The sequence below is a fragment of the Anolis sagrei genome, chromosome 7 (genome assembly GCF_037176765.1).
Source record: "Anolis sagrei isolate rAnoSag1 chromosome 7, rAnoSag1.mat, whole genome shotgun sequence".
NCBI classification, from domain to species: Eukaryota; Metazoa; Chordata; class Lepidosauria; order Squamata; family Dactyloidae; genus Anolis; species Anolis sagrei.
Window position 1 is genome coordinate 44,750,677 of NC_090027.1, and position 21,276 is coordinate 44,771,952.

The 21,276-nt window shown below is 46.0% G+C and overlaps 1 protein-coding gene across 9 annotated transcripts in view; it reads right to left on the reverse strand.

The window, feature by feature from the left end:
• The window catches only part of CADM1 (cell adhesion molecule 1), a 537,468-nt gene that overhangs the window by 21,155 nt on the left and 495,037 nt on the right, over positions 1-21,276 (reverse strand). For 3 of the 9 annotated variants that reach the window (XM_060787003.2, XM_060786998.2, XM_060786997.2), the window contains one exon: positions 7,386-7,439. The exons of the other annotated variants lie outside the window; for them this stretch is intronic. In XM_060787003.2, coding sequence (XP_060642986.2) covers positions 7,386-7,439 — 54 coding nt within the window. The remainder of the gene's footprint in view (positions 1-7,385; positions 7,440-21,276) is intronic. 9 annotated transcript variants of the gene reach the window in all.

The window sequence follows — 21,276 nt, forward strand, 5'->3', positions numbered from 1 at the left end:
GTTTTCCCACACCTAGTGTAAATGCACCTGGAATCAGGGATGCAAAGTTGCCATGAGACTTTGAAGGACCACCATCACTTCATGTTGAAATACAGGCCACCTATAATTGCCCCGAGAGGCCAAAATGGAGACCTTGAAGCATCAGGAGCAGAGCCTTTGCTGTGATTCATTACTCCGGTTTAGCCTTAAGAGAGCCGCGCCGACGGTAATTTATCGACGGGCCGTTTAAAGCCCGCGTTAACCTGTTTGTCTTGCATTACAATTGAATCTGGTCTCTAATTTAAGCGAGCGGAATCCAAGGAGTTCATCCTTCCTCAATCAATACGTTCCCCTTCGCTGACCCATTTCGAGATAGCTTCATAAAAAATAATGTATTTTTGTTTTAATAAATTTAATCACCCCGACAGGTGCTCAATTTTTATTGGCCGCTCCTCCAGACGTCTCTTTGCCGGGGAACAAAGCCACCCTTCGCCGTCAATATTAATTGATTAATCCGCATCCCCCTGGAACAAAGGTGCTAATCAGTTTTTGATTAGTTAATCAAAGGACAAGGAAGAGCGGCGCAGGTCCGCTTTGATTGCACCGGGCTCTACATACAATGCGCGCATTTGGAGCGAAACCTACACAATGGGAAGAGCCTGGCTCAAGAGACGGAGATGCATCCAACCGGATTGTGTCAGTCATGCACTAATGATTACTTTTTGTTGCATTTGTAGATAAATGCTATCTGGGAACGAGAGATGGGCCATGACTTTAATGATTTTCACCCAAACTTCAACTAGCATAGAGGTTGTGTGAAGCTCCTGTATCTTCTTTGACCATCAGGACCAAAAATGGTCACCAAAAGATAATGTTGGCCAACAGCGTCAGGAGAAGTTCATTCTGTTGCTTCCAAACTCAGGATGGTATATATTAGTCCTTGGAGAAGCTTCTTTGTTTGGACCACTATGACAGTCGTGCACCAATGATGGCTTTTTGTTGCATTCGTAGGTAAATGCCAGCTGGGAATGAGAGATGGGCCATGACTTTTATGCTCTTCACCCAAACTTCAACTATCTTAGAGGTTTATGTGAAGCTCCTGTATCTTCCTTGACCATCAGGACCAAAAATGGTCACCAAAAGATAACATTGGCCAACAGCGTCAGGAGAAGTTCATTCTGTTGCTTCCAAACTCAGGATGGTACCTATCAGTCCTTGGAGAAGCTTCTTTGTTTAGACCACAATGACTGTGACAGTCGTGCACCAATGATGGCTTTTTGTTGCATTCGTAGGTAAATGCTAGCTGGCAACGAGAGATGGGCCATGGCTTTAGTGCTCTTCATCTGAACTTCAACTATCATAGAAGTTGTGTGAAGCTCCAGTATCATCCTTGATGGTAAATGGAAGGCCATAAGGACCAAAAATGGTCACCGAGAGACAATGTTGGCCAACAGCATCAGAAGAAGTTCATTCTGTTGCTTCCAAACTCAGAATGGTACCTATCAGAGCTTAGAAAAGCATTTTTGTTTGGACTACGATGATTGTATCAGTTGTGCACCAATGATTGCTTTTTGTTGCATTCGTAGATAAATGCTAGCTGGGAACCAGAGATGGGCCATGGCTTTAATGCTCTTCATCTGAACTTCAACTATCATAGAAGTTGTGTGAAGCTCCTGTATCTTCCTTGGCAGTAATGGAAGGCCATCAGGACTAAAAATGGTCACTGAGAGACAACATTGGCCAACAGCATCAGGAAAAGTTCATTCTGTTGCTTCCAAACTCAAGATGGTGCATATCAGACCTTGGAGAAGCTTCTTTGTTTGGATCATGATGATTGTGTCAGTTGTGAATAAATGATTGCTTTTTGTTGCATTCGTAGGTAAATGCTATCTGGGAATGAGAGATGGGCCATGGCTTTAATGCTCTTCACTTGAACTTCAACTATCATAGAAACATTGGGAAATGCCAACTATAGCAACAATGGGCAGGATCCATAATCCATGAGCAGAACCAAGAAGGTGACTGCATGCTTGAGGCAGTCTCCATCAGCTGGGTTTTGTTCTATGCAATAGCTGTTTAGAAGAATGATAGATGGGCCATGGCTTTAATGCCCTTCTTTTCTACTCTTCACCAAACTTCAACTATGACCAAAAAGTTGGGAGAGCAACAATGGACAGGATCCACTTTGAACACAAGTTGTGCCAAGAAGAGGTGGTTAGTCAGTCCAGCAGGCTCTTCAGCCAAATTTCCACAATGTTTGGAAAGTTGAGAAATGCCAACTGTAGTAACAATGTACATGATCCACAGTCGACAAGAGTCATGTCGGGAAGGTGGTGTGTCTTTGTGGTGATATCCATCCTCAAGATTCCCTCCATGCAATGGCTTGTCAACACTTTGGGACAGCTCAGGGTTGCAGATGAATGAAAGATGGGACGTGGCTTCAATGCCCTTCTCTCCTACTCTTCACCTAAACTTCAACAAATTTGGAAAAGTTGGGAAAGGTTAATTGTAGGAGCAATGGACATGATCCACAATCAACACAAGTTGTGCCAAGAAGGTGGTCGGATACAAACTTGGGACGATCCCCTTCTCCTGGATTTCCTTCTGTGCAACAGCTTGCTGTCACTTTTGGATGGCTTAGAGTGGCAGAAGAATGAGGGATGGGCCATAACTTGAATGCCCCTTTCTCCTACTCTTCACGGTAGCAACAAGAGACATGATCCAAGACCCAAGAAGGTAGCCATATACTTGGGGCGATCCCCGTGTTCTGGATATCCTTCTGCACAAAACTTTTGGATGTCTTGGAGCAGCAGAAGAATGAGAGATGGGCCATGACTTGAATGCTTTTTTCTTCTACTCTTCATGGAAGCAACAATGGACACAATCCAAGACCCAAGAAGGTAGCCATATACTTGGGGCGATCCCCGTGTTCTGGATATCCTTCTGCACAAAACTTTTGGATGTCTTGGAGCAGCAGAAGAATGAGAGATGGGCCATGACTTGAACGCCCTTTACTCCTACTCTTTGTGGAAGCAACAATGGACATGATCCAAGACCCAAGAAGGTAGCCACTTATATGGGGTGACCCCGTCCACTGGATTTCCTTCCGTCCAACAACTTGTCGATGCTTTTGAGCGGCTCAGTATTGCAGAAGAGAAGCTCAGCCCAGTGCGGCAACACACAACGCAAATCAGCGAGGACTTTGCTGCATCCAATTGCTTGTGGGAATAAGGGGCAAGGGAGAGAGAAATGAGATTACCAGCCTTCCAAATGGCTTTGATGGACCATGAAACGAATTCATGAGCAAATCATCGTGCCAATAAAACCTAGATTTGTAGCCTGGTGTCACTTAATGGACACGCGGTCCCTCCTGTGTGACCCAAATGGCAATTTCATACGGCCAAAACAGACTCAGCGCACAGGGCTGGCTTTGCGCTGCATATATTGATGGAAAGGACAGCGAAAATCCCTTCTTCTTTTGGATAGCAGCAGAAACTTTCCACCTTTCCTCCATTCAACAGCATCAGCCCCTTGAAGCTGCACTACGCTTCACTCAACTGGAAAGGGAAATACATTTGGAACAGAGATGGAGAAAGCAGAGACTCAAGCAACAAGGCCTAAACAATATTTTCCAATCTGGCCCTTCCTTCCCCATGCAACTAAAGCTTCCCTAAGAGATGGTCAATCAGCTATTGCATAAAGATCCACAAAGAAGGGCAGTCCACCTGGTTCTCAGGTAGATCTCTAATGGACACAATCCATCAACTCATCTCTCCATGCCTAGGACACCCAATGGGCAACCCTCCTTGCAGTATCTGCCTCAACACATTCATGGAACCTACACACACTTGGGCACGATCACACTATACAGTTACAGTCACTTCCACCATCAGGAGCTTGAGAACATTCCAATAAAAACGAGAAACAAAGGAACTCCTCTCCCCAAAACAACCCTAATTTTCTATATCCTTTTGCCATTGTATGTAATGGGACTTGAGCATCCCTGGATTTCAGTATCCACGGGGGGAACCAACTCCAATATATACCAAGAGCACACTGTATAGTCCAAACATGGTCAAGCTTGGGCCTTCAGGTGTTTTGGACTTAATTCCCATCATTCCTAACAGCCTCGGGCCTGAGGCTGTTAGGAATGGTGGGAGTTGAAGTCCAAAACACCTGGAGGAAACATTGAAGTTGACCCATGCCTGGTATATTCAAATACCCATTAGAAAAGATGCTTCAATGTCATGCAAGAGGTGGTAGAGAGTGTGTTGGATTTGGGTCCTAAATGGGGATTAGGAATCCAAATTTGGGTTCCAATCCCCACTTCGCCGTGGGGCACATTGGCCAGAGGGCCTGGAGAAAGCACCAGCCAACCTGGTATGAAGGTACAATGGGGGTCAATCCACAAAGTAGGGAACCTTCAGTTAAATGTGTCTATGTGTGTGAGAAACACAGAATACACCACAATTAATGGGTTTTCCCATTCCCCCGGCCAATGACCGCTGTGCTGTGAGCAAACAACAACAGAGAAAGGAAAACAAGGTTGGGTGTTGGAAGTCATGTATATGCTGTGATATAATTGCCCGACCACGTCAGTTTCCCAAATAGAACATACAATCCAAGTGGCAGGTGGAGACACCTCCTTCCTCAGTTCACATCCATCACCCTTTGTGAGTGTTGCAGAATGTCAACTGAAGACTCCTCTAATTAGGATTCCCTCATTACTGCTGGCAACTAAGCTTTCAGCAGCTCATAGACAAGGTGCGATATAACTCCTTGATGTCCTCCTCCTCCACTTCCCCGACTTTGAAGGCTGATCTCTCTACATTCTGGGGAATTCATGCAAACGGTGACCAAGGAGACGCTGCCATGATCACTCATGACATGCAACGATGAGCTCCCCGGTCCTGACATAGGGCAGATGGCCAAAAGGGAGGACAGGATGCTGCAAGGACATTTGAACTGGTCATAAAAGTCTATTGCCTTGAGATGGGAGAAGGTAGGTTCTGGTATGTGGGAAAGGGCAGGCACCAGGCAACAAAGGTTTGGGGTGAATGATAACATTGTGGAAGTCCAAAACATCTGGAGGACCCAACTTGGCCCATGTCTGTGCTATGAGTAGGTCGTCCACGTACTGAAAGATGTTGTCTCTGTACTAAAGGGGCGTTGAAGTCCAAAACACCTGGAGGACCCAAGTTGGCCCATGCCTGTGCTATGAGTAGATCGTTCACGTACTGAAGAATGTTGTCACCGTACTAAAGGTTGTACACTGTGAAAGCCATCCGCTACATGGCTACCAGCTTCCTCCCAGTAGACTCAAAGCTTTATGAGGACTACCAAAACACATGGAGGACTCAAGTTGGCCCATGCCTGTGCTATGAGTAGGTCGTTCACGTACTGTAGGATATTGTCCCTGTACTAAAGGTTGAAAACTGTGAAAGCCACCCACTACATGGCTACCAGCCTCCTCCCAGTAGACTCAAATCAAGGGAAAGCTTTATGAGGACTTCTCTTGGCGTCCCCCAGCAATAGCAAGGGTCTCCCTCTGGGTAGCTCAACCAGGAAATCCCAACTGGAGGGCCCCCCAAGAGGAAGGGTCTTTCTCCAGAGGCAAACCAAGAATGGGCAACCTGGAAGTCCCTGAACAGACTCAGAAGAGGAGTGGGCAGATCAAAAGACAACCTGGCAAAATGGCACGACCTAGAAGGATCCCACACCTTGTGTGACTGTGGAGCAGAACAAACAATGCTTGTTCATTGTGCCCTGCCTCATGTACAGAGGAATTGTTGGAGGCTACAGACAATGCCGTTGCTGTTGCCCATTTTTGGTCAAAAGATATTTAGCCACCCGTGCTCCTTGTATTTTTATCAGTTTTATAGTAATTTATGAATGCTTTGGATACGAAATAAATAAATAACTAAAGGAATTGTAGGCGTTGAAGTCCACAACACCTGGAAGGAAGGCCTAAGTTTTCCCATGCTTGGTTTACATACATATGTTTAAGGAGTTAGAAACAAGTCCAGGTCACGGTGGTGAATTTATGACACTGTAGCTAAGGCCCTACATAGACTGGAAGTAGAGCAAGAACAATAAAGATGTATGGCATACTCAAACCTTGTGCGCCTTGGCGTATTCCTTCAAGAGAAGACTAAATCCATAGCAACACAGTTGGAACAAAGAACCCTTACAGAAGTCCAGCTGGACGTTGAGGTGGGCATCAAGGAATGAGTGGCCATTGGGACACTGAAGTGGGCATCAAGGAGTGAGTGGTTATTGGGACAGAGGTGGGCATCAAGGAGTGGGTGGCCATTGGGACATTGAGGTGGGCATCAAGGAGTGGGTGGCCATTGGGACATTGAGGTGGGCATCAAGGAATGGGTGGCCATTGGGACATTGAGGTGGGCATCAAGGAGTGAGAGGCCATTGGGACACTGAGGTGGGCATCAAGGAGTGAGTGGTCATTGGGACACTGAGGTGGGCATCAAGGAGTGAGTGGCCATTGGGACACTGAAGTGGGCATCAAGGAGTGAGTGGCCATTGGGACACTGAGGTGGGCATCAAGGAGTGAGTGGCCATTGGGACACTGAGGTGGGCATTAAGGAGTGAGTGGCCATTGGGACACTGAGGTGGGCATCAAGGAGTGGGTGGCCATTGGGACACTGAGGTGGGCATCAAGGAGTGAGTGGCCATTGGGACACTGAGGTGGGCATCAAGGAGTGAGTGGCCATTGGGACACTGAGGTGGGCTCAAGGAATGAGTGGCCATTGGGACACTGAGGTGGGCATCAAGGAGTGGGTGGCCATTGGGACACTGAGGTGGGCATCAAGAAGTGAGTGGCCATTGGGACATTGAGGTGGGCATCAAGGAGTGAGAGGCCATTGGGACACTGAGGTGGGCATCAAGGAGTGAGTGGCCATTGGGACATTGAGGTGGGCATCAAGGAGTGAGTGGCCATTGGGACACTGAGGTGGACATCATGGAGTGAGTGGCCATTGGGACATTGAGGTGGGCATCAAGGAGTGAGTGGCCATTGGGACACTGAGGTGGACATCATGGAGTGAGTGGCCATTGGGACACTGAGGTGGGCATCAAGGAGTGAGTGGCCATTGGGACATTGAGGTGGGCATCAAGGAGTGAGTGGCCACTGGGACACTGAGGTGGGCATCAAGGGGTGAGTGGCCATAGGGACACTGAGGTGGGCATCAAGGAGTGAGTGACCATTGGGAAAGACGGGTTGGGCCACCTGGGATGCTGCCGCAAAGCCGCTGCGAAATACCAAGCAAAGCAAACCAACGAACCAAAAAAGTCCGGCTAGCCTGAGCGAAAAGGAGTGGAAAGGAGAAGCCCACCCACCGCCCAACCACAACCCCGGCGTTTGGCTTGACCTCAAGACCGGCCCTTACCTGAGAGATCCCCATAGTCCAGTTCTTCGGCGGAATTGGGCAACTGAGTAATGCCTTACAAGTAAAAAACAAGCTCATTTTTCTTTGCGTTCCTCAAGGGACGAGAAAACAAAACACTTAAGCACAGAGGGTGAATTGCTCAGGATGACTTCAAAACACGAAATAATACCACAAAACAGAAGAGCCAACCTCTTGCCATCTGACAAAAGCTTGAGCTCTGGAAATAGCTTGCGCTACGTGAGGCACTCCAATCGTTTTAACACACACGTATGTGGGTTGTTGTTTTTTTGGGTACGGGAGGGGGTTTCTTTTGCCTCTTGAAAAGCAACCGACAGACTGAGCAGAAAGGTTTCTTTGTCTGCATCACGGAAACACACACAAACATGGAAGGCGGACATTCAACAGCACTCATTCACCACGGCATGCAGCTCCCCGCAAATGGGATTGTTGGACGTTGCCAAAATAGAGCAATGGGCCTCCTATTTAGGGTTTATTTTGGTCTTCCCTCCAGGTGTTTTGGACTCCAACTCCCACTATTCCTAACAGCCTCAGGCCCCTTCCTTTTCCCTTAAGTGGCTGAGGGGGAAAAGGAAAGGGCCTGAGGCTGTTAGGAATTATGGGGGTTGGAGTCCAAAACACCTGAGTGGAGGGGAAGTTGCTCCATGCCATTGCTCTCTTGGATCTGGACACTTCAGTCAATCAAGGGATCATCTGGATACCCAGATTGTGGGAGTTGGAGTCCAAAACACCCGGGGGAGGGGGGGGGAGTTGGTTCATGCCTTTGTCCTCTTGGATCTGGACACTTCAGTCAATCAAGGGATCATCTGCATCCCCCCATTGTGGGAGTTGGAGTCCAAAACACCTGGGGGGGGGGGGGCAAGTTGGTCCATGCCATTGTCCTCTTGGATCTGGACACTTCAGTCCATCAACGGGTCATCTGCATCCCCACATTGTGGGAGTTGGAGTCCAAAACACCTGGGGGGGGGCAGCAAGTTGGTCCATGCCATTGCTCTCTTGGATCTGGACACTTCAGTCAATCAAGGGATCATCTGGATACCCAGATTGTGGGAGTTGGAGTCCAAAACACCTGGGGGAGGGGGGGGGGAGTTGGTCCATGCCATTGTCCTCTTGGATATGGACACTTCAGTCAATCAAGGGATCATCTGCATCCCCACATTGTGGGAGTTGGAGTCCAAAACACCTGGGGGGGGGGGGCAAGTTGACCCTTGCCTTTGTCCTCTTGGATCTGGACACTTCAGTCAATCAAGGGATCATCTGCATCCCCACATCGTGGGAGTTGGAGTCCAAAACACCTGGGGGGGGGGGGCAAGTTGGTCCATGCCATTGTCCTCTTGGATCTGGACACTTCGGTCAATCAAGGGGTCATATGTATCCCCACATTGTGGGAGTTTGGGACTTCCAACTCCCACAATGCGGGGATGCAGATAACCCCTTGATTGACTGAAGTGTCCAAGTTGGCCCATAAGTATGTTGTCCACGTACTAAAGGAATAGTGGGACTTGAAGTCCAAAATGCTTGGAGAGAAGGCCCAAGTTGGCCCATGCCTGGTTTGCATATGTACGTTCAAGGAGTTAGAAAAAAGTCCAGGTTTCGATGGTGAATGCAAACCCTTTGCCAAGATCAACCAAGGCATCGGCTCGGAGATATTTGGGACCGTGCTTTTCAAAGCTGCACCAGCCGTAGGAGGAGACTGCAATCTGTATTACTTTTTAAATATTATGATGACAAGGGGAGACTCAAAGGATCACCTGGAAAAGTCCCATCTGTTCCGTGAAAGTCATCTCAAAGCTGATACGGCAAGGAGATATTCTTGTTTGCAAAATGCAAAAGCTGCCCCACTTTCACAGCTGCTTTCCCCCCAACTTGTTTCAAAGTGATCTTAAGCATTTGTAAATGTTTGTATGTGTGTGTGCAATTAATTTTGAGGGCTGCGTGGATGCAAAGCATTTTCAGATTCCTCAGCCAAGTCTATGAGAAGCACAAAAGGGAAGGAGGTGATGGACGCAGGTTGAGAGGAGGATGCAACAGGGAAATTCCCATTGCCTTTTTATCCTTCTCTTCCTTCTCTTTCTCTTTATTCTTCCTTCTCTTTCATCTTCTCCTTCCTTACTTCCTTCTTTCATCCTCTTCTTCCTTCCTTCCTTCATGCTTGACTTCCTTCCTTTTCTTTCATTCTCTACTTCCCTCCTTTTTCTCTCCTTCCTTCCTTCCTTCTTTCTTTCTTTCCTTCCTTCCTTCCCTCTTTCACCCTCGACTTCCTTCCTTCCCTCATTCCTTCTTTCACCCTCTACTTCCTTCCTTCTCTTCCTTCTCTTCTTCCTTTCTTTCTTTTTCATCCTCTCCTTCCTTCCTTCTCTTTCATTCTCCACTTCCCTCTTTCTCTCCTTCCCTTTTTCACCCTCTTTCGTCCTTCTCTTTCATCCTCTCCTTCCTTTTCTTTCATCCTCTTCTTCCTTCCTTCATGCTTGACTTCCTTTCTTCTTCTCTCTTTCCTTCCTTCTCTTTCATTCTCTACTTTTCTCCTATTTCTCTCCTTCCTTCCCTCTTTCACCCTCTACTTCCTTCCTTCTCTCCCTTCCTTCTCTCCTTCCTTCTCTCCTTCCTTCCTTCCTTCCTTCCTTCCTTCCTTCCAAGCAAGAACTCTCTAATACCAGGGATGTATGTCCTTGCTGCACAACCAAGAGCAGATCCAAAACAAATGGATAAGGTATAAAGCTGCAATTCTTTCCTACAGAGGAGGTGATACACCTCCTGAAGAAAATGGAGCTGTGGATGCTGAGTTCTTCTGTTCAAGCTGAAATCCAAAAATCCAACCTAAGCAACTTTGGCCAAGAAAACCCCAGGATAGGTATACCTTAGGGCCACCATAGATTGGAAAGGACTTGAAGGCACACAACAATGGTGTCCTAACCTGTAGGACATCTTATATCTTCTGATGAGCTCTTTGCCCATTTGATATGATCTCAAGGAATTCATAGAATGAGTAATAAGAGAAGAGACCACAATTCTAGATTGCCTGGACTGGAACCCTTCTTGCTTTCTGTCTGCAAGCAGATAACATCCTTTCTATGGATTTGTTCAGACCTTGCAGAATTGTTCCTGTGCATTTCTGATCAAGTTTGCTCTAACCCAAGCACAGGCAAACTTCAGCCCTCCAGGTGTTTTGGACTTCAACTCCCACAATTCCTAACATCCTATCGGCTGTTAGGAATTGTGGGAGTTGGAGTCCAAAACACCTGGAGGGCTGAAGTTTGCCCATGTCTGCTCTAACTGTTGTGATCTTCCTCAAGTCCCAACTTAGGGAAATATCGGTATGATGACGATACCGCCATTGTATTGCAAAAAAGCAAAGGTCAGAGGCAGGTTCGCATCCCATTCTGCAATAGTCCCTGTGCATTTTTGATCAAGTTTGTTCTAACCCAGGCATAGGCAAACTTCAGCCCTCCAGGTGTTTTGGACTTCAACTCCCACAATTCCTAACAGCCTACCGGCTGTTAGGAATTGTGGGAGTTGGAGTCCAAAACACCTGGAGGGCTGAAGTTTGCCCATGTCTGCTCTAACTGTTGTGAGCTACCTCAAGACCCAACTTAGGGAAATATCGGTATGATGACGATACCATGGAATTGTGGGAGTTGGAGTCCAAAACACCTGGAGGGCCCAAGTTTGCCCATGTCTGCTCTAACTGCTGTGAGCTACCTCAAGTCCCAACTTAGGGAAATATCGGTATGATGACGATACCGCCATTGTATTGCAAAAAAGCAAAGGTCAGAGGCAGGTTCGCATCCCATCCTGCAATAGTTCCTGTGCCTTTTTGATCAAGTTTGTTCTAACCCAGGCGTAGGCAGACTTCAGCCCTCCAGGTGTTTTGGACTTCAACTCCCACAATTCCTAACATCCTATCGGCTGTTAGGAATTGTGGGAGTTGGAGTCCAAAACACCTGGAGGGCTGAAGTTTGCCCATGTCTGCTCTAACTGTTGTGAGCTGCCTCAAGTCCCGACTTAGGGAAATATTGATATGATGATGATACCGCGGAATTGTGGGAGTTGGAGTCCAAAACACCTGGAGGGCCCAAGTTTGCCCATGTCTGCTCTAACTGTTGTGAGCTACCTCAAGTCCCAACTTAGGGAAATATCGGTATGATGACGATACCGCCATTGTATTGCAAAAAAGCAAAGGTCAGAGGCAGGTTCGCATCCCATCCTGCAATAGTTCCTGTGCCTTTTTGATCAAGTTTGTTCTAACCCAGGCGTAGGCAGACTTCAGCCCTCCAGGTGTTTTGGACTTCAACTCCCACAATTCCTAACATCCTATCGGCTGTTAGGAATTGTGGGAGTTGGAGTCCAAAACACCTGGAGGGCTGAAGTTTGCCCATGTCTGCTCTAGCTGTTGTGAGCTGCCTCAAGTCCCGACTTAGGGAAATATTGATATGATGATGATACCGCGGAATTGTGGGAGTTGGAGTCCAAAACACCTGGAGGGCCCAAGTTTGCCCATGTCTGCTCTAACTGTTGTGAGCTACCTCAAGTCCCAACTTAGGGAAATATCGGTATGATGACGATACCGCCATTGTATTGCAAAAAAGCAAAGGTCAGAGGCAGGTTCGCATCCCATCCTGCAATAGTTCCTGTGCCTTTTTGATCAAGTTTGTTCTAACCCAGGCGTAGGCAGACTTCAGCCCTCCAGGTGTTTTGGACTTCAACTCCCACAATTCCTAACATCCTATCGGCTGTTAGGAATTGTGGGAGTTGGAGTCCAAAACACCTGGAGGGCTGAAGTTTGCCCATGTCTGCTCTAACTGTTGTGAGCTACCTCAAGACCCAACTTAGGGAAATATCGGTATGATGACGATACCGCCATTGTATTGCAAAAAAGCAAAGGCCAGAGGCAGGTTTGCATCCCATTCTGCAACAGGGGAAGAGTTGCTCCCAAGGCTGGTCTCCAATGTTGCGCATTGCTTTTGCCATCACGCAAGTCCTACAGAATTGACTGATGAAATCATATGCGAAGGAAATAAACCTTTCTCCCGTTGTGACAATAGAAGCAACCTCTAAAGCTGAGAGCCTTATCCACTTGAGCCTTTCAGGAAATGGCATCCGTCGGCTCATTTGTGGAACGACAAAGAAAGCAGCATCTCAAAAAGTCCTATTCTTCTCTCCCACAAGTGGCTCCTTTTTGGAGAATTTTCCCTTCCACTTTCAAGAGCTAAACACACACGCACACTTTGTTTTCTTATAAGGGGGAAAAAGGTCAGTGCTGCATTTTTCATGAAGCCCAGGGCCTTTCATTTCCACTCCCTCCATGGGAAGCAGGCCTCTTCCTATCCTATCATCTGCTTTCCGTTGCCTTAAAAAATGTCAAGAAATGGCCGGGAAAGAAGGCACCTCAAACACGGCACAAATTACGTCTCGGCTTTTCTCATTACATTTCTCATTCGGCGATTAAAAGCCTTTATTCTTCATTTTTGATTAGAAAGCATTCACATATTTCCCTGAGATATTTTTTCCCTCCTTTGCAGAATAAATGAGAATTACCTTTCCAACTTCACACAATTGTTTTGTCACTTGTTATTAAAGAAGTTAGAATCAATTGGTGTCGGAGCGGCGATGAGCGCGGTGAGTGGATGCGCGCGTTGGGGCGAGCGTCATCCCCCTTCCCTTCTCCGGGACTGCCGTTGCACGGTCGGCAACATTATGCATTACGTCCCAAATTGATTTCCAGAGAAGCATCCAATTTGGCTCTTTTTCAAATCAGAATTAATTTCAGACAATATCGTTCTGAAACTTCTATAGCAAAACAACAACAGCCTTGAAGCCAAGTTAAAATCATCAAGTTTCATTGGGCCTGCAATATGCTTTTGGAGTTAATTTTGAGATATGTCTCGTGCAGGCCTGGGCCCCCCCTCCTTCCCTCCAGGTGTTTTGGACTTCAACTTCCACAATTCCCAAAAGCCTCAGGCCCTTTCCTTTTCCCCCTCAGCTGCTTAAGGGAACAGGAAGGGGAAAAGGAAAACGAAGGGAGGCTGGGTTGTTGTCAGTTTATTCGGGCTCTATGGCCATGGTCTAGAGGCATTCTCTCCTGACGTTTCACCTGCATGCATGGCAAGCATCCTCAGAGGTAGTGAGGTCTGTTGGAAGTAGGAAAAGGGGTTTATATATCTGTGGAAGGACCAGGGTGGGACAAAGAACTCTTGTCTGCTGGAGCTAGGAGTGAATGTTCCTTCCACAGATATATAACCCTTTTTCCTTGTTCCAACAGACCTCACTACCTCTGAGGATGCTTGCCATACATGCAGGCGAAACATCAGGAGAGAATGCCTCTAGACCATGGCCATATAGCCCGAAAAAACCTACAACAGTCCAGTGATTCTGGCCATTAAAGCCTTCGACAATACATTGAGGATCTGAGGCTGTTAGGAATGGTGGGAGCTGAAGTCCAAAACACTCTAAGGCAGTGTTTCTCAACCTGGGAGTCGGGACCCAGTTTGGCCCAATTCTATCATTGGTGAGACACAGACTGTTCTTTGATTGTAGTTGAACTATAAATCCCAGCAACTACAACTCCCAAATGTCAAGGTCTATTTCCCCTAAACTCTACCAGTGTTCACATTTGAGCATATTGAGTATTTATGCCAAGTTTGGTCCAGATCTATCATTGTTTGAGTCCACAGTGCTGTCTGGATGTAGGTGAATGACAACTCCCAAACTCAAGGTCAATGCCCACCAAACCCTTCCAGTATTTTCTGTTGGTCATGGGAAAATACATCCTGCATATAAGATATTTGCATAACGATTCATAGCAGTAGCAAAATTATAGTTATGAAGTAGCAATGAAAATTATTTTATGGTTGGAGGTCACCACAACATGAGGAAGGTTGAGAAACACTGCTCTAAGGGAAGGCCCAAGTTGGCCAATGTCTATGCTATGAGTATGTCATCCATGTACTGAAGGGATGGTGGAAGGTGAAGTCCAAAACACCTGTAGGGAGGGCCTAAGTTTGCCCGTGCCTGCAATAAAGCATAACAGGTGCATGGGGGAAGTGCAAAAAAGCACCATGAGAGGTAGAAAGATCTTGTGCAATGTTCCCACGACAGTTTCCTATCAAAAGGTTGCATTTGGACGCACTTCTCCCAACCTGCGTTTCAGCTGGACGGAATGGAGCTCTCCAAGGTGCTGAACTCTCCAAGGTGCTGACCATTTTTCATCAAGAAAGACTGATTATACTTAACTTCCAGGATTAGGTAAAATCTGTACTTTTATAGAAACAGGATCAGCATTTCGCAGAGCTCCATTCAGTCCAAAGTGCTGAACCTGTTTTGGGGCATGGAGTTCAGCACCTTGGAGAGATCCTGGAGTTGAACTCCAAAACACCTGTAGAGAGGGCCAAAGTTGGCCCATGCCTGGACAAGTGTTAAAAGGCTTGTTGTTGTTGGTATGACTGTTATATTTAGGTGTCATTTACGTCCCTAAAAGCTCAGGTTTGAATGGCCCTTATGTCTGAATGAGAAGTAATATTGTGTTTAGCATAAAGTGATGCATCTAAGCCTTACAAATGTACCTTCAAGTCACCTATGGTCTTATGGCAACCCATGATTTTTATGGGGTTTTCTTGGCCAAGGAATCCTCAGATGCAGGTTTTTCCACCGCCTTCCTCCGAAATAGAGCCTGTGGCACTCAAAACTTCCATCCAAGGACAAAACCAGGGAGAGGTGGATGAGCTCCCTCTATCAGCTCCAGCTCCTCATGCGGGGACATGAGAGAAGCCTCCCACAAGGATGATAAAAACATCAAATCATCCAGGTGTCCCCTGGGCAACGTCCTTGCAGACGGCCAATTCTCTCACACCAGAAGCGACTTGCAGTTTCTCAAGTCGCTCCTGGCATGACAAAAAACAAACAAACAAACAAAAACAAAACCAGGTCTAACCACAGGTTGCTTGCTGCCTGTAGAGAAGCGATTCCCAGATGTTGGTCCTTCAAGTGATTTGGACTTCCACTCCCAACAGCCTCATCTGCTTTGGCCAATGTTCAGATCCTGGAAGCTGAAGTCCAAAACACCTGGAGAATTAGAGTTTGGGAAACACTGCTTTAGAATATATGTGCCTTCAAGTCACCTATTGACTTATGGTGGCCCCATGAATTTCATCAGGTTTTCTTGGGCGAGGATTCCTCAGAGATGGTTTTGCCAACTCCTTCCTCTAGGAAAGAGCCCATGACCATCTCTCATCAAGGAAGACTGATTCCACTTAACTTCCAGGGTTAGATAAAATCTGTACTTTTAGGTCATATAGGGCCTCTTGTCTAGGTCCAACAAGGACAAACCTGCCAGTGCCCTCCATCCAGAGAGCTTGAGTGGGATCTACTACTGGTTATACTGGGTATGTGTGCAATACCCCCAATTTCATTCCAAAGGAAACCACTGCTGGTACTAACTCCCATCTCAATGCCTTTGGAGGGTCTATTCCAACTAGGGCTGTCAACTGGATCCAGCTTTCTCTCAGCTAAAAGTTCAAGTTTATTTTCGTTCAACCATAATTTTATTTCTCATCAATAGGGCTGAACTGCTACTTAGCAAGAACTCAGCTGCTCAACCGTTTTGTGCTCTTTGTTGGAAATGATTTTAGGGTTGTCATTCTGGATCAAGCTTTCTACTCAAACTCTCCTTTATCAGCTTTGAGGATGACAGGGATTTGGCATCTCTTCCTCGGTGATGACTGAAGACGCATTTTGTTCCCAAATTCAAATGACAACACGATGGCCGAAATCCAATCTCCAGGCTGAATTGCAGTTGAAAAGCTGAATGGGCAGGTCCACCCTATCCCTACAGCTGAAGACTCAGTTGTGGGGTTTTCTCTGAAGTTTTGGAAACACAACCTCATTTCTGGCAGGAGGAACACCGTGAAATGCTCAGAGGTTGGGGATGGACCTTGGAAAGAGAACAGGGCTTTGGTTCAGACCGGTTGGTCAAAATAGGGCAGGGATTGTAGAGGTCCAAGGAGTCTCCTCAATGCTCTTGAGAACTTGGAAAAAGGTCTCACAACGACCTATTCTGGGAAGCCAATGGAGATGCCAAAGGATTTGGCTACGTTAAACCTGGACACTATATTCCTAAGGGAATTTATTTTGGGAGTTGTGCCCAAATATGTGGGATTGCATATGGCGCCTTATTAGGAAGACTTTGAGGGCCTCCTCTCTCTCTTGGTTGTGTTTCTAATGCATGCATTTCCCCCTTTTGCTTCCTCCAAAGCATAGCTTTGGTATGGAGGGTGCAAATGAAGGCATGGCCACCCCAATAGGAATCCTCAAGACCTCCATGATATTTAGTTTCCAAATTTCTAGCATTGAAGGAACTTTTCCAAAACTTGGAGAGTCCAGAAATGCAATGTAGACCTCCAAAGAGAAGAGGGAAGTATGGTGACTTGGGGAATGGGAAGACAACAAACCAAACCACCATCACCATAATTACTATTATTATTAATTACATCATGTTTCAGAATTTGGAAAATGTCCTGTTCCTGGTTTGAAGGTGTTATTTTTGTTTAATTGTGTGGGTCTTATTTTGGAAGTCATTTCTCTGCTCCAGAAATTTCATTTAACTAGGTTGCAATTGGTTGAGACTCGAAGATGAGACGTCCATTGAAAAACTATCACCAATATGCTATAGCAGGATGTCCCTCCCGCAAAGAAGATTTGGCTGTTTCCACATTTTTAAATGATAGAACCAATTAGGAAACGACATCGATAACCCAGGAACAGGAACCATGTTACATAGTATTATTATTAATTACTAGTATGAATCTAGGTGAGAATGATTTTTCCATGTCTGCAATGCTAGAAAAAGAGAAAGGAATCACAGCGAGGGAGGATATTTATTTGGGGGCAATGCCCTCATTTTGCAACTTTCTCCAATACTCCTCTTGCTTCTTGTGTTGTCGAAAGCTTTCATGGCCGGAATCACTGGGTTGCTGTGAGCTTTCCAGGCTGTCTGGTCATGTTCCAGAAGCATTCGCTCCTGATGTTTTGCCCACCTCTATGGCAGGCATCCTCAGAAGTTGTGAGGTCTGTTGGAAACTAGGCAAGTGAGGTTTATATATACCCTGTGGAATGATGTCCAGGGTGGGAGAAAAATGCTTGTCTGCTTGAGGCAAGTGTGAATGTTGCAATTGGCCAGCTGTATTAGCATTGAATGGCCTCGCAGTTTCACAACACCTGGTCCTTCAAGTGGTTTGGACTTCAATTCCCAGCAGCCTCACCCACTTTGGCCTATGTTCAGATCCTGGAAGCTGAAGTCCAAAACACCTGGATGATCTGAGTTTGGGAAACACTGCTTTAGACTATAGGTGCCTTCAAGTTGCCTATTGACTTATGGTGGCCCCATGAATTTCATCAGGTTTTCTTGGGCAAGGATTGTCCACCTGCTTGTGGATTTCAATGGTTATAGTGTGTCGTCTGACATGGTAGTTGTGAGAGTGGTCCAGCATTTCTGTGTTCATAGAATCATTGAGTTGGAAGAGACCTCGTGGGGCCATCCAGTCCAACCCCATTTTGCCAAGAAGCAGGACAACTGTGTTCCCTAATAATACTTTGTGTCCAGGTTGGTTCATCAGGTCCTCAACTATGGGTGACTTCTCTGGTTGAATCAGTCCGCCGTGCTCCTTGATTCGTGTCTGGGCAATGCTGCTGCATGTGGGGTTTGCATATAGACGTCCACAGCTGCATGGTATATGGTAGACTAACAACCACCATGTCCAACTACATAGAAAGACACCATTGAAATGCACAAGAAGCACATAGACAATACCATCAGAAAGGAGGAAACCATGAAAATGAATAAAATCTGGCTCCCATTATTTACAAACTCTAGAATCAGGACAGGAAACACAGAACAATATTCACAAAACAGGGGAATTCCAGACTAGAATCAATCAGGGCCAGCTAACATCTCCCAACAAAGGATTCCCCAGGCAGAAACAGCCAGGCTGAAAGCTACTCAATGCTAATCTGACTGTAAATAGAAGGTCAGCTGATGTCCTCACCTTTTGCCTTGTTTTTTACTCATGTTCTATTTTGAAATGGTTAAAATAAATAAAGTATTATTATCAAATCTAATCAGGGTGGCCAATGGCAACATTCACACTTGCCTCAAACAGACAAGAGTTCTTTCTCCCACCCTGGACATCATTCCATAAATATATAAAAATCTAACTTGACTCATTTCCAACAAACCTCACAACCTCTGAGGTTGCCTGTGATAGATGTGGGAGAAACGTCAGGAGAGAATGCTTCTGGAACATGGCCAGGCAGCCATATGGAAAACTCACAGCAACCCTTGATTCTTCTTTGGGATTCCTATCCTATTCATTTGAGAAAGTAAAGGGATGGAAGACCCAGTGTTTTGGAGAGGATCGGCCTGCAGAAAACCCTTGATCTCCCCAAAATTATCATTCTTTTTGGTCTTTCCCCAAAAGGCGTTCCGAACCTTTAAAAAGGGGTGCCGAAAAAGCCGCCGAAGCGCAAACAGACAAAGCTCGAGCGCCAGCCATGAGCATGCTGTTATTAGAAGTCTGGAGATGGATGCGGAGAACTGGGAGGAAAGGCAGGAAGGGGAGAGAAAGAACACGAGAGAGAAATCCTGACGTTGGAAGACCCTGACTCCATTCTACGGAGCCGAAGTGCCCGTGCTGCCATTGTGCCCATGCATGGCTGCTCCCAATCCTACACCCATTAAAATACAAAGACTGGGCAGCTCTTATACGCTGCATGCATGCAACCAAGCACTCCTTTCTTTTGCAATGCCCTTCCATCCTTGGGATGCCCTCCCCGGACGAGGTGAATCCAATGGCGATGCTAATTTCCAGTCCCCAAAACAGGATCCCTTGGCAATGGTTGGAATCAATTTCTGGGTTGGGTTGGGTTGGTTGGTTGACCATGTTTGGAATCAATTTCTGGGTTGGATTGGGTTGGTTCGTTGACCATGGTTGGAATCAATTTCTGGGTTGGGTTGGTTGGTTGGTGGACCATGGTTGGAATCAATTTCTGGGTTGGTTGACCATGGTTGGAATCAATTTCTGGGTTGGGTCAGGTTGGTTGGTTGACCATGGTTGGAATCAATTTCTGGGTTGGGTTGGGTTGGTTGGTTGACCATGGTTGGAATCAATTTCTGGGTCGGGTCGGTTGGTTGGTTGACCATGGTTGGAATTAATTTCTGGGTTGGGTCGGGTTGGTTGGTTGACCATGGTTGGAATCAATTTTTGGGTTGGGTCGGGTTGGTTGGTTGATCATAGTTGGAATCAATTTCTGGGTTGGGTCGGGTTGGTTGGTTGACCATGGTTGGAATCAATTTCTGGGTTGGGTCGGGTTGGTTGGTTGACCATGGTTGGAATCAATTTCTGGGTTGGGTCAGTTGGTTGGTTGACCATGGTTGGAATTAATTTCTGGGTTGGGTCGGGTTGGTTGGTTGGTTGACCATGCCCCCTGTCATGCATTTCTCACCCCCCCCCCCCCCATAGACATGCTTCCTCTCATTTTGGGACATTTTGTTTTGGGACGAAATGGCCCACACGCAACTTGTCATTCACACTTCTGGCAACGCAAGCTTGGGAAGAAGAAACCACGGGAGGATCACACGGGAGAACGGAAATGGCCCCAGCTCGGTTCCTGAATTTTCACCGTCATGTCCAGCCGTAGATCCACTTTGGCAAATGTATCCAGTCATCCAAAGGATCCAAAACTGGGGGAAATCAATGGGCACTTGGGTCATATTTGGGCTCTTTCGTTCTAGCAAGAGCTTTGGCTTGCTGACCTCCAAACAATGTCCTTTCTGTTTTATTTTGGATGCATTAATGCTACATGACTTAACTCTAAATCAGGCATGGGCAAACTTGGGCCCTCCAGGGGTTTTGGACTGCAACTCCCACAATTCCTAACAGCCTACCGGCTGTTAGGAATTGTGGGAGTTGTAGTCCAAAACCCCTGGAGGGCCCAAGTTTGCCAATACCTGCCCTAAAACTAGATTCTGCAAACTCTTCTCTCTGGGCAAGAAGAACCAAACGTCACTCTGATCCAACTCCCTCAAATGAGGACGTTTTCCCAATACGTTTCTGGTGCAACTTTCCTCTTCTCAACTGTCTCAGAACTCAACGCTTCTTCCCTTTTGTGTTGTTGGATCTTTCCATCATCAATGGTGGTTTCAATGGAACCTTGGAATCCCATCAGTGAGCAAAGCCATACTGGTTCCTCTGAGACAAGAGGCAATGTAAACAGAAGCCACCGACTTAAGGTGGTTCACCCTATTCATCATAGTTTTGGGTCCATAGTCCAGTCTATCCCATATCCTCACATATGAAATGTACATGATTATGTATATTAATTTTTGCAATGTTTATGTGTTTTAATTGTATTGTAAACCGACTTGAGCCATGAGCAGAGGCAGATAATAATAATAATAATAATAATAATAATAATAATTATTATTATTATTAGAAACACAACAAGATGAGTCCACAGCAGATAAGATGACTCTGCTGGTTGTTATATTCTTCTTCTTCTTATGATTAGAAACACAACCAGATGAGTCCACAGCAGACAAGATTACTCTGCTGGCTATTATTATTATTATTATTATTATTATTATTTGAAACACAACAAGATGAGTCCACAGCAGATAAGATCACTCTGCTGGCTGTATTATTATTACTATTATTACTATTATTGCTATTATTATTATTATTATTATTATTATTATTAGAAATGCAACAAGGTGAGTCCACAGCAGACAAGATCACTCTGCTGGCTGTATTATTATTATTATTATTATTATTATTATTATTATTGGAGCCATGGTGGTGCAATGGGTTAAACCCTTGTGCTGGCT